Source organism: Hyperoodon ampullatus, assembly GCF_949752795.1.
Source record: "Hyperoodon ampullatus genome assembly, chromosome: 8".
Classification (NCBI taxonomy): domain Eukaryota; kingdom Metazoa; phylum Chordata; class Mammalia; order Artiodactyla; family Ziphiidae; genus Hyperoodon; species Hyperoodon ampullatus.
This window is the reverse complement of record NC_136921.1, coordinates 30582258-30595689: the sequence shown is the minus strand read 5'-3', so window position 1 is coordinate 30595689 and position 13432 is coordinate 30582258. Positions and strand designations below refer to the sequence as shown.

The 13432-nt window shown below is 37.1% G+C and overlaps 1 protein-coding gene across 2 annotated transcripts in view; it reads left to right on the top strand.

The window, feature by feature from the left end:
• ADAM23 (ADAM metallopeptidase domain 23) overlaps nt 1-13432 on the top strand; it is a gene marked incomplete at both ends in the record, with an annotated part of 161853 nt that overhangs the window by 134226 nt on the left and 14195 nt on the right. For both annotated transcript variants that reach the window (XM_079710762.1, XM_079710763.1), the window contains 5 exons: nt 49-112; nt 1382-1487; nt 4187-4306; nt 5865-6033; nt 8242-8353. In XM_079710762.1, coding sequence (XP_079566888.1) covers nt 49-112; nt 1382-1487; nt 4187-4306; nt 5865-6033; nt 8242-8353 — 571 coding nt within the window. The remainder of the gene's footprint in view (nt 1-48; nt 113-1381; nt 1488-4186; nt 4307-5864; nt 6034-8241; nt 8354-13432) is intronic.

Below are 13432 nucleotides of genomic sequence, written 5' to 3'. Positions count from 1 at the left end.
AAAATGGAACTGGCTGCATGTGCCTCATAACATATGTTCTGTCCTCAGGGCCGCTGCTACAACGGGGAGTGCAAGACACGGGATAACCAGTGTCAGTACATCTGGGGAACAAGTAGGTCATGTTTCCTGCTTGCTGGTCACACACAGGTTTCTCTTAATATTCTTCACTGCCAGTCTTGCTGAAAGAGATATACAGCTTGGGGTGATTAAAAAACAAACAAACAACTAGAAAAGGCGGAAGAGAAGGTGAATCTTAGTCACAAAACCACAGCAAACAACTGCTAATGTTGGGGACTTGTCATCTGAACCAAAAAGTGCCAATCAGTGATTGTGGCTGTGACAGAAGGGACGCTACACCCACCTGCAAAGACTGGGTTGAGTGCAGTGGTCATGCTTATTATCCAGCCACTCAGCTGATTTTCTTTGTACCTTGGATTTAACATTCACCCCCTCAAGTTAGCTTTCTCTTCTTTTACCCCAGGATAGAACCAGACTTTTGTTGTTGTTTTTTTTAATTCTATAATTGATTATCTCAGTTTGAAGTGAAGAAACACAAGTACTTTGTGAGACGCAGGCAGATAGAGATTCGGGTACATGGTCATGCTTCTCAGTACATTCCCTACATGTCAGTACACATATTCTCTTCCTGACATTTGTAGTGCCTCGCCAGTGAACTTCAGTTCATGAGGGCCAGGCCGGAAGAGAGAGAGAAGTGGCTCTGCCTTGCTGGCAGAGGCTGGGTCACCCACCAGGAAAAGAAAGCACACAAAAGGAGACTGGGACCCATGCACAAGTGATGTCAGTGTTTGGCAAATGTCATTTAACTGAAAGATTTACTTTCAGTGCTTCAGTTTTGACAAGGGAAAGATAATAGAGGCATTTTTGTCTTGTAAAAAGATTTAAATATCAAAATCCATGTGCCAATGTAAAATCTCAATGAGCTCTGACTTTATAATGCCTACTGATATTAAGAGAAAGCAGGATTAGGAATGATACTAGTTTTCTCTGTGTCACTTCACTAGTTCCTGCTGATGATTAATCCTACCTCCCACCCTCAAACCCACCAACAAGAATTGGGAATAAATTTGTCTCCCAAGTTAAAAAGAAAGGTGTGTTGGAGCTGTCCTGTCTTAGCTTATAAGAGTCATTGGTTAAATTTTTAGGAATTTTAGAAGCCAGTTGACATCATAGTCTTAGTTTGAAATTAGCCATGTATTACACCATGGAAATTTACACCATGGAAATTGGCAAGTGCTACAAATTAGGAATTTTTTTTCCTTTTTCTGAAACACCAGTTATTAAAATATTTACTGGCACACGACCAGTTATGGATAACAAAGAGAACTGAAATTAATTCTCTTTTCTTTCTCCTCTCCAAAAGAGGCTTCGGGGTCTGACAAATTCTGTTATGAAAAGCTGAATACAGAAGGCACAGAGAAAGGCAACTGCGGGAAGGATGGAGACCGATGGATCCAGTGCAGCAAACAGTGAGTGGTCAGCTCTGGGAGCATAGTGAGTGGACTTGGAAACCCTGGTCCAAATGTAAAATGAGCACAAAATAAATGTTATTGATTTTTAAATAAATATTCGACTACTTAAAATTTTAAAGTATGGATTTAAAAAATACATTAGTATAGCTAGAGGCAAATGGCTATGAACTAAACTATTTCTGTGGTACAGACTCACACCATTTCTGTAAAATTCAGAAAAGTTCTTGCATGCTGTATTTTACTTGAAGCTTGTTTTGAAGAGATACTTTGCCAAGGTATTTTAAATTAATAGTGGGTTTTAATTCTCTACTTCTGTTAGCAGAAAAGGCCTATGAATGTACTAGTATGCATGGAATTCTACAAGCAAAAGATATAGACTGTATATATAATTTGAGGGACCATTTAAAGTGAAGTAATACTTAATTATTTCTCAAATGTAACACCATTTGATTTAATTAAACATCTAATGCCTATATTAGAGTTTTGTTTTCCCTTCTAAAAAGTAGCTAGTCAGTGCATATTGGAGGCATCTTTACTCAGGAAGTGAGATACTTTCAGAGCACGTTGGTAATATTTTCCCTTGATTTGGTGAGGAAAGTTAAAATTGTGATTTAATAGTTTATTAAGGTTAACTCAATGACTTGGATCTATGGGACCACTAAGTGATACACCAAAGCTCCTCCTTTCTCCTTCCATAACAGTGAGGATTCTTCTCCCATTTTGAAGCAGAGCGAGGATTTAAGGGAAGTTTTATTTCTCTAGTTAATGGTCTCTAATGTACTTTAGGAAACTTTGCCATTCTATGTAGTCTTTGATGGTAGATGAGGCCTTAGGAGGCAACAAATCTTTGACTTCTTTAAAGTTAAACCAAAATAACAGAACAGAACTTCCCATCTGATGTCTCATGAGTGAGTTATAGATGTTCTGAGCTGTTCAGTCCTCGAGGTGCCAGGGAGGAAATGGGGACTAAAATAGTCAAAATCCATGGGGTTGGATGCCTCTGGATTTAATTAGCTTCAGTCATTAAATCAATGTCATAGACAAATCTGATCATTTCTCTGTGCCTCTGTGACTTCAAAAAGTTGGGAGGCATTGTATCAGATCATTGTAGAAGATAGCTTTTGAATATCTGGCAGTAGAATAGCCAACCACCAATGAGTTAAAGAAAATAAATGCTTGTTTTTTTAAACTTTAAAAAAACTGGGAAATATAACATAAAAAGTGATTAATATACAAATATACATTTTGCCAAATAAATGCAAAGTGAACTCTCATGTAACTCCTGTGTGGATCAAGAAGTAGAGCATTCCAGAAATGTATTCTTCCCCCTCACAGTGCCCGTGTCTCTCTGCTGGAGGTATTGTCATCCTGAGTTTTCTGGCAATTGCTTTCTTTCTTTTCTTTAGAGATTTACTGCCCAAGTTTTCAGCCCTAAACAGTATATTTTGCCTAAAGTTTCAGTAACTTTATATAAAAGGAATCATATCTCAGGTATTATTTTGCATTTTGCTTCTTAAGTTCATTATTTTAAGAGTTTTCCATGGTATATGTAGCTGTTGGTTCATATTTATTGTTCATTTGTTTCATTTTCATTCATATTTATATACCTTGATTTGTTTCTCCATTCTGTGTTGATAGACATTTAGATGGTTTCCACGTTTTGGCTATTAGGAACCATGCTGCTGTGAACATTCCGATACATGTAACTTAGCACACATTTGCACATACTTTTCTAAGGCCTTACCTGGAAGAAAAATTGCTAAGTCATAGGGGATGTATATTTTCAGTGCTACCAGATGATGTGACACTGTTTTCTAAAATGGTTGTACTAGTAAACCCTACCATCGAGAATTTGTATATGAGAATTTTGTTGTACTTCATTCTCACCAATATTTGGTATTATCAGACATTTTACTTTTATGTATTCTGCTGGGTGTGAACTGCTTTATTGTTGTGGTTTTAATTTGTATTTTCCTGATTACAAGTGGAAGTTAGTACATTTTCATGCATTTCTTGGACATGGATGTCCTTTTTTGTAATGTGCCACTTTAATTCTTTGCACATTTTTTAAGGAGTTCATTGTTTACTTCGCTGGAGGTAGGTGCCCTCATGGTGGGTGAGTCGTTTAACAATGTCGCCAAGGACCCAGATGATTTCTGCCCCTCTTCTTTGTAATGCTTAGCATGTTCAATTTGTGTCTTTACATTTGTGAATTCACGCTTGCAAGGCTAATGCAAAGGCTCCACACTCAAAGGCAGGAAGCAGGGGTAGGAGCAAAAGGTCTTCTCCCTGTCAGGCTCTAACCTTTCATCCAGAGCACAGAATTCTCCCCAGCAATCCCTAGCTGCCTTTTCCTCACATCTCAACACCCAGGGGCTGCTCTTAGCTCCAGGAGGGTGGGAAGGAGGGATGGCTAGGAAAGTGGGTGTAGCAAATGGGTGTGCCATGATGAACTCAGACACCAGTCATGAGCCATCTTTCAGGGCTGGGCACTTTGCTACCCCGAAGAAGCTGTGATCTTGTTAGCAAGGAAGGAGGGAGTCCTCACCAACCAACAGTATCTGAACAAATGCTTTTATTTAAAGAAAAGGGACTATTTCCCATTTTAAAATATTTGTAGACTGAATAGTTTTGATTTTTTCAGTTTGATTCCTCCTGTCTTGTTCTTTTTTTTTTTTTTTTTTTAATATGTTCAGCGATGTGTTCTGTGGATTTTTACTCTGTACCAATCTTACTCGAGCTCCACGTATTGGTCAACTTCAGGGTGAGATCATCCCAACTTCCTTCTACCACCAAGGCCGGGTGATTGATTGCAGGTAACACATTAAATGTTGGAAAACCTAATGAATCGTGAGAATTGCAAATTTAGAAAAATCAAGGGAAATGGTAACTTAGATTTTATTATCACCTTGCATGTTGAAAGTCATTTAAAAAACAAAGTTATATACTGATTTGCAAATTATATTTGCTTAAAAATTATACCAGTTAGTTGGGAGACATTCCTTGTAATTATAATCTTAAAAGTAGAACTTTATGGTATTCATGTTGACACATGATTAAAGTTTTGAGCATTGAAATATGTCACTCTCTGAACACTGTGTGTTTTATGTTTTGTGACAAAGAATAAAGAATCTAAGCTATACTCTATGTAGCATGTGTGTGGTTTAGAAGATGGCTTAATTAATGCCTAATCACATATAGAAAATATACACTAAAATATTATTTATAGCTGTAGTCAGACATTTGATGTCCAGTTATCTGTGAGTACAAGGCATAGAAGATATGAGGTTTATTTTTGAACACTGGGAGTCATATTATATTTTAAATAAATATTGTTCCTGTTAAAGTAGTCATAATTCTAAGATGCTATGCCCTCATTCAGATGATAACTGTCATTGCCCAAAACACTTTTGGGATTTCCCCCTACAGAATTGCCTTCAGGGTCTGCAATGTTTATCCCTAGTATTCCCCAAATAGCAAACCTTCATCTTATATGAGTGAATGAAAGATTTGGAAACATCCCAAAGTAATTTTGAATAGAATTTAGTAAATTGATTGGGTAACCAAATTGGCTATTGCTGTCTTGGTCAAATGGTTGCTGATTTTCTGTCTTTTAAATGGCTCTAAAGGCTATTCTAACAGTGTCTTAGACAATAAGAGCCTTCCTGGAATAAATTTGTAGTCCTCAGATCTAGTTACTTTGATGCACAGAAGCTTCCTTTGAATGTGTACATTTTTGCACGTCTTTAGATACAACAACCTTGTTAAATTATATTGTTTTATTCTAAACTAGTATATTTTTAAAATATTCAGCAAGGTACTTAATTAGTAATTATAACATTGATTATTATTCAAATTCAAGCTGTCCTTCATTTTGAGGTTTTAGAATTATATGTATCAATAGAGAGGAACCAGCTTATTTTTTTCAATCATGAATAGTCCAATCCTCTAAAGTAATAATTTTAAAAATATTTTCATTTGCTATTTATGCTCAACATCTGCCTTTTTGCCTCAGGAAACAGCTGAAAGTCTTGAAGAGCTAATGATAAGATTGCTTGTCTTGTTCTTATGCACACTTCTCCCCTAGTTTTAATGTTGGTCTTGAAAACAAGGGAAGATTTAGAACACACTTGGTGCAAATGACATTTTTTTTGTTCTGATGGACTGCAGTGTAATAATGATAGTGAAAGACAGTTTATTTTATTTAGGGGAGGTGGGGAAAGGGAGAAAGGAAGAGAAAAGTGGAGAAATGCTAGAAGAAATCCATGTCCTCTGACAGCCTCTTCAGTTTCCTAAAGAGCAAACCTCATTCATGTTGATGTTATATTTCTAAGTCTGGTGCTAATGGTTGTATGACTATTTTTCTCTTTTTAGTGGTGCTCATGTGGTTTTAGATGATGATACAGATGTGGGCTATGTAGAAGATGGAACACCATGTGGCCCATCTATGATGTGTTTAGATCGGAAGTGCCTACAGATTCAGGCCCTAAATATGAGCAGCTGCCCCCTCGATTCCAAGGGTAAAGTCTGTTCCGGCCATGGGGTAAGTAGACATCAGTGTCCAGCCCAAATCTGAAGTTGAGGATACCAAACACTGGCATCCTCCAGCTTCACAGTGGTTGGACTTCCAGTTCAGCCATTCTCCTTCTGTGACTGTTGTTAATATCTATGCACTGACTATGATTATTTCCTTAGTATCCTTATCTGCTAAGAATAACTCCTATATGTGTTGATATGGTTTTATTTTTGTTGTTTCTTTTACCACTGGCTATTTGTATTCACTGCAGTCTCTAGAGATAGCTTGGCATCCAAGGAGTTGGAAGAAAATTGATGTGGTTCCTAAAGAAACTGTAGACCCCATGTGACTGCTTTGTACCATTCACAATAATTTACACCCTTTCAGTAATTGCCTTCTGGCTACTCAACATGCATACTGAGTATCTATGTGTGCAAGATCACACTAGACTAGAGGTTGGATCACTGCTATAATTCACGTGTTTAAAGTTGTATGGTTATGCTTGGACCATTGGCAGCCAAAGAGAAGATGTACTCTCTACTCACAACTGCATGTAGCTTTAATTCTATGCACAGAGTGTTTGGGCAGATGCTTCCTGGCAAACTGAGGTTTAATACTTAAAAGCACATTTTAATAATTATTTAAATTGGGTTTAGTAAAAGAAAAGTAGTTCAGAATTTAAACAGCCTTATGAAATGGAAAAAACAGACATGAAGAAACTCAGAGTGATCATCTCAAAGGGAGATGCTGCAATGAAGGTAAAAATAATCCAAAATATAGATAGCTAAACAGGTGATATGTTGAAGAACAAGGTAGAAAGACATAAGAAGCTTATGCCCAATGACTATGATTTCATGTTTGGTTGAAATCATAGGCTCACTGGGAGGCAGTACAGCCTAGTGATCAAGAGCATGGATTTTGTGGCTAGAAAGAATCCTGGGTTTGAATCCTGGCTCTGCTTCTTTCTATCCCAGTGACTTTGGGCAAGTCACTCAACCTCTCTCAGCCATCAGGGTGCTAGTGTGAGTATTAAATGAGATGCTATACACAAAGCACTGAGCATAAGTACCCAGCACATAGAAATGTAGTAAATATTCAATAATTGCTACAGTAAAGTAAAAGCACTGGGCAGACCTCTCAGTTATTCAGTTATTGTTCTGAAAGCATTATAAAATTTAATGCATTAAAAAGGCCCATGGGGCTTCCCTGGTGGCACAGTGGTTGAGAGTCTGCCTGCCGATGCAGGGGACACGGGTTCGTGCCCCAGTCCGGGAAGATCCCACATGCCGCGGAGCGGTTGGGCCCGTGGGCCACGGCCGCTGAGCCTGCGCATCCAGAGCCTGTGCTCCGCAACGGGAGAGGCCACAACAGTGAGAGGCCTGCGTACCGCAAAAAAAAAAAAAAAAAAAAAAAAGCCCATGAGTCTCCACTACCCCTCCCACTTTTTTTTTTGTTAAAAAAAGGGTTAAATTCAGCCTGTTAATCATAATCATGGTGTTATGTCATTTCAGATTAAAAAGCTCTTATACCAATAAGCCTAAATTTGATTTTATCATCTCTAAATAATCTATCGCCAAATGTATTTCACAGGCAGATGAGGATTTAACCTACTCTGTCTCTAGTTTGTGGATGGTTATTTATTTCATCTAAATTACACATCCATTCCAGCATGCTGCTTGGTCCCCAGAGGAAGAGAAAGGGACAAAGATTGCTCTAGGAGGGTCTTCAGCCTGGCTGACTGAGAGAGGAGTGATACCATGGCAGGCAGGGAAGGTGGGAGGGTGTGTGTTTGGCTGGCACAGTGCCACCTAATGACTTTTGCGTTGAGCATGGTGAGATAATGCAGTGCATTGGCGATTTATGCCTCCAGGTATTTAATCTCTGGCAATGCCTCTTAAACCCAGTATCGCTTAATTTCTTGAATTAAGCATATATGTTTCTACATTGTCAGACATTTGTGTACTTAAATAATATCAACATGAGTAATTAACATTTAACTTAAAAATTTCTTCCTTTTATTCTTGATTTTTCTATAATTAACTGAAAAAGACATCATCCAACTATTGGATCTATACATTGTTTCCCCTTGTCTAGTATTCAAAACCATGGGAAATTTTTAAAAATTCCCAATGGGTTTTAAAGCCTCTGCCTAGTTCCATGTCCCTTTTACATTTATCACCATTATTCCACCAAGTGCAGTGAAAATGGCGCATCTCTGTTCTTTGTTCTTCACAGGTGTGTAGTAATGAAGCCACCTGCATCTGTGATTTCACCTGGGCGGGGACAGACTGCAGTATCCGGGATCCAGTTAGGAGCATGCACCCCCCGAAGGACGAAGGACCCAAGGGTTTGTGTGACTTCGGTTTCAATTCCTTGCATACTGAATTCATTGGTACTCTTCCAGTGGCGCCAATGTAACAACTTCATAGATTTGACAGGAGACACATAAGAATATCTCTTTTTGCCATTAAAATGTATGATTCATATTACTACAGAATTAAGGGTTCTTGTAATATAATATTGAAAAAAATGTTTAAGTTACCCCGTAGCCTAGAACTGAGATTGGGAAGAAGTAATTATACCGATTTTCTTTCTTTCCTTTAAACCTCATTCTTCTTCCATAATCACAAATGTTAATCATTTTATAGTTTGTCTAAGCTATGCCAGTTTTTTAATAGATAAACTCTTTTTCACTGACATGAGACTCTGGTCATTCCTCACTACTTGAGTCCTTCCAGAAGGAAGTTGTAGTCTTCCATGCTCTGTTTAAGCACACTTTTGATTAGGAAGAAATTGGAATACTTCACAGACCTTTAATACTTCAAAGAGAAAACATGAAAGATCTGGACCTTTGTTTTAACCAGCCGTTAAAAGGAGTTTAGAGTTAGAAGGAGTCTCAGTGGCCATCTAGAACCACCCTCATTTTTTTTTTTACACCTTTATTGGAGTATAATTGCTTTACAATGGTGTGTTAGTTTCTGCTTTATAACAAAGTGAATCAGCTATACATAAACATATATTCCCATATATCCTCCCTCTTGCGTCTCCCTCCCACCCTCCCTATCCCACCCCCTAGGTGGTCGCAAAGCACGGAGCTGATCTCCCTGTGCTATGCGGCTGCTTCCCACTAGCTATCTATTTTACATTTGGTAGTGTATATATGTCCATGCCAGTCTCTCACTTTGTCCCAGCTTACTCTTCCCCCTTCCCATGTCCTCAAGTCCATTCTCTACGTCTATGTCTTTATTCCTGTCCTGTCCCTAGGTTCTTCAGAACCTTTTTTTTCTTTTTAGATTCCATATATATATGTTAGCATATGGTATTTGTTTTTCTCTTTCTGGCTTACTTCACTCTGTATGACAGTCTCTAGGTCCATCCACCTCACTACAAATAACTCAGTTTTGTTTCTTTTTATGGCTGAGTAATATTCCATTGTATATATGTGCCACATCTTCTTTATCCATTCATCTGTCAATGGATACTTAGGTTGCTTCCATGTCCTGGCTATTGTAAATAGTGCTGCAGTGAACATTGGGGTGCATGTGTCTTTTTGAATTATGGTTTTCTCAGGGTATATGCCCAGTAGTGGGATTGCTGGGTCATATGGTAGTTCTATTTTTAGTTTTTTAAGCAACCTCCATACTGTTGTCTGTAGTGGCTGTATCAATTTACATTCCCACCAACAGTGCAAGAGGTTTCCCTTTTCTCCATACCCTCTCCAGCATTTGTTGTTTGTAGATTTTTTGATGATGGCCATTCTGACTGGAACCACCCACATTTTGTAGATGGGAACTCTCAGCCCCTGAGGTCAGGTGACATACTATGGTTACTCAGGTAAACAGAGGCAGGGCTGGGACCAGGACCCAAGTGCCCAATCTCAGGCCTATTCTCTTTTTTTACATCATGTTATAATGTAGCCTATGTCATCATAAATATGATAGTCACTTTCTCACTATTCTTCCCATTCCCAACCCATTTTATGATTTTCAAAGATCTCGAAAAGTCATCAGTTACAGTAGGCTTACTATAGCATCTATAGCATTGTACCTGTGAAACCAAAAAATTACTAGAACGAATGTTGTACACCAATGGGCATTGTATATCAGGTTCTTCTTTTTCATGGTACTGCTAACAGTATTTTATAAATAACTATCATGCTTCTTTTTCCTGCAGGTAGGAAAAATACATATAGAAATAGTGTCATTTTGATCTGCTTAGTTTTGGATGAAAGTGCCTTTAAACTCTCTGAGCTTCAGTATTGTCCATATAGGAAACTAATGAATTCGAAAGCATATGAAGTTCCATCGTCCTCAATTCCTGAAGAGATTTAGGCTGATTTGGGTGCATGTGTAATGTTCAGTAGGAGTGGGTGTGTTAAAACACTTCTCATGAGTTTGCTTAATATGCCATGATATTAAGATTCTATAAGAATCACAAGCACACCCTCACAGTCTATTTCTGTTCTCCTTCTATTTCTAAAAAGGAACCAATTCCACTTTTACATTTAGTCTTTTGTTACTTTAAAATTAGTACAAAAAATTCTTGGATCCACCTTCAGAACTTAGATTTAGAGAAGATTTAGGCTCTGACAAGAAGGAGAGATTCATTCTTTCCAAATTCTCTTGCCATAGCATGTCTGTGATTCTCTTAAAGATGTAGATGCTGTTTCCTCAAGTGATGTATAAGGATGCCTGCACAGATGAGCAGAGCTAAAGTGGCTTAGACTTTGTCCTTTTTCATTATGTAGGATAGGGGATTATTAATTGTCTGGTTCTCTCTATTCCCCGTTCCTTCATTCACCTGTGCCTAGAAGACTTATTTGGAAGCATAAAGTAAACAACTACATTCTAGAGAAGAGAATATCCATAGCTGCCTTTTGTTTTGTTTCACTTTCTTCCCATTTAATGTGGTGCTAGTCTTCATTATCTTCTAAAGATAACCTTTTTGATCATTCAAGTTTATTGTAGGAAATTTTGAAAATACAGAAAAGATTAAAAAGAGCATAAAAATCATTCTTAATCTGGCAACTCAGAGGTAATCAATGTTAGCATTCTGGTAAATTTCTTTCCTATTGCAAATATTCTTTTTTTTTAAATTCTTAATGAAGACAGTGCAATCATTTGAGTAAACCTACCAATTGGCTCTAAAATTTCTAAAATCCTCATGAATCTCTAATCATCTTGATTCATTTGAAAAAAAGCCATTAATTGATATAAACAAAGAGCAGTTATTATTGTAAATTATCAGATTTCCAGAAAAGTCAAGCAATTTTAGAACAACTAAATAATGGCTCTATCTATAACGGTCATTTATATCTTTTCAACCTCTATAGGAAACTCCAGTAATACACTAGGAAAATGGGAAACAACAGAAATAAAAATTTAAACACTTGGCTGTAGATTTTTGATATTCTGGTTAAAAGAAGATGGTAAAAGAGAAACTAGGTACTTTACTTCTATTTTTTAATCCAGATAGCAAATATTTATTGATTCTCTACTATTTAAAAGTCAGCACATCCTTGCACATAGTAGGCACTCAATAAATATCACATCCCTTCTCTTTGGGAATATATAAAGGAAGTGAAATGGTGCATGTAGTGCTGATTTTCCGTTTATCAGAATCCACTTGCTGTATTGCCTTGCTGAAGAGTAACAAGTAATGAACTCAAGGTATTGAAACAATCAGTACTTCCTTGACTGTAGGTTCAGCAGCTGTATGAGGTGCCAAAGTTTTTCTCTATAACTTTGTGCTCTACATTCTTTCTCATGATTGAATTGGTCTGGTGTTGGATCAAGACCAAATTAGTAAAAAAATAAAGGTGAATTCTGTGACTCTGTTTCCATTGATTTGAGGAAGTCAGAAATGAACCAATGTGTTTTGGGTATTCCTTTCATTTCAACTATAGGTTCCTGGAAGAATAAAAATTCAACTTCTCCATCTAGGTAGGGATGAAAAACACACATGAAAGTATTGCCACTGAAGTCACTCTGTACTCGCTAAAGTTGTCCACTGTTAACCCACTGTTTAAAGCATGCTAGACTATTTGCTCCAACTCTCAAGTCAAAATTACTAAAAGACAAGAAATAGGATCTCAATGCAAAAACCATGTGGGGGAGGATTTTTTAAAAAAGATTTTCTATCACATATTACTTCACTCATGTTTTCTACATTTTCATTCATTTTACATATGAAGACTTTTCTGGGTCCCTCTTCTCCCAACCTGTTTCCACTGAACTCCCTGAAAGAAATTATTTTGGTTTGTTCTACAAAGGTAAAATATGTTTGAACTCTGTTTAGAAGACCTAGAATTTCCACCTGCTGTAAGGAGAGCCACGTCAAGTACCAGTAATTTTTGTAATGTGTAGGCATCGTTGCGCAGTGCTTATTATGAAATACAATGGAACTTTTCTCACTGGTTGGTTTGCAGCACCATTGTAGGAGGAAAGAAGAAACTGGAACATATCAAATGTTTTCATTGATATATATAAGGGCAAAGAACGGTCCTGGGAAGCTTTGATCAGACCCTTTCCTCATGACGATAGTCATCGGATCAGAGATGGAAGGACCTTAGTGGCAATTCAGTTCAGACCCATTGTTTTAAAAATGAGAAAACTAAATTAACAAGGTTAACAGCTAGTTAGGTGCAGAGCCAACAATAAAATGTAGATCACCTGATCTTCAGCCCAATGTTTTCTTTCTGTTATTGCACACAGCCTGAGTTAAAGCTGGGTGTTAAGTTATGCTGCTAGTTTTCATAGCAGTACTAAGTAGAAAGGGTGAAAAAAATAAACAGGTAATGATTAAGCTTATTAGCTGATCCATTGCTTGTCAAAGGAAACATTATATTATTAACATTTAGCAGTATGTTTTCATTTTTGTTTTCCTCTTTCTGTTGTTTGCTGGATTATTATTATTATTTTTAATCTTGGTCCCTGCTATCATATGTGATAAGAGGTAGAATTTTTGAGACATATATAATATCAAGATACAAACTTTGAAATTTTTCCTTTTCTTAGGAATTTCTACTTTATACGTAGAATTCTTCCACAGACTAGTCATGCTTCAGACACTTTGAAATTGCGTTTTTGAAACTGAGCGATTGGCTTTTTTCTTTTCTTACTTTTAGAGACTTTCTGAAACAAAAAGCTGCATTATTTCATCTATGTGATTCCAATGAACCAAAAGAGACTATAATCCTGCATCCTTTAATACTTCAAAGGCAGGAGGCATCAAAGCCATCATTTGTACTCTGTGCACCAAAGTTCTTTCTGCAGAGATTTATTATCTTGTTAAAATTTAAGATTAGAAATAAATACTATACTTAATCTTTAACCAAACTGTTCTTTGCTCCCTTACTCTTACACCGTATTTTCTGGAACCAAAAAAAAGGCACTTGGTAGATAACAAATGAGTGAGTCAATGAACA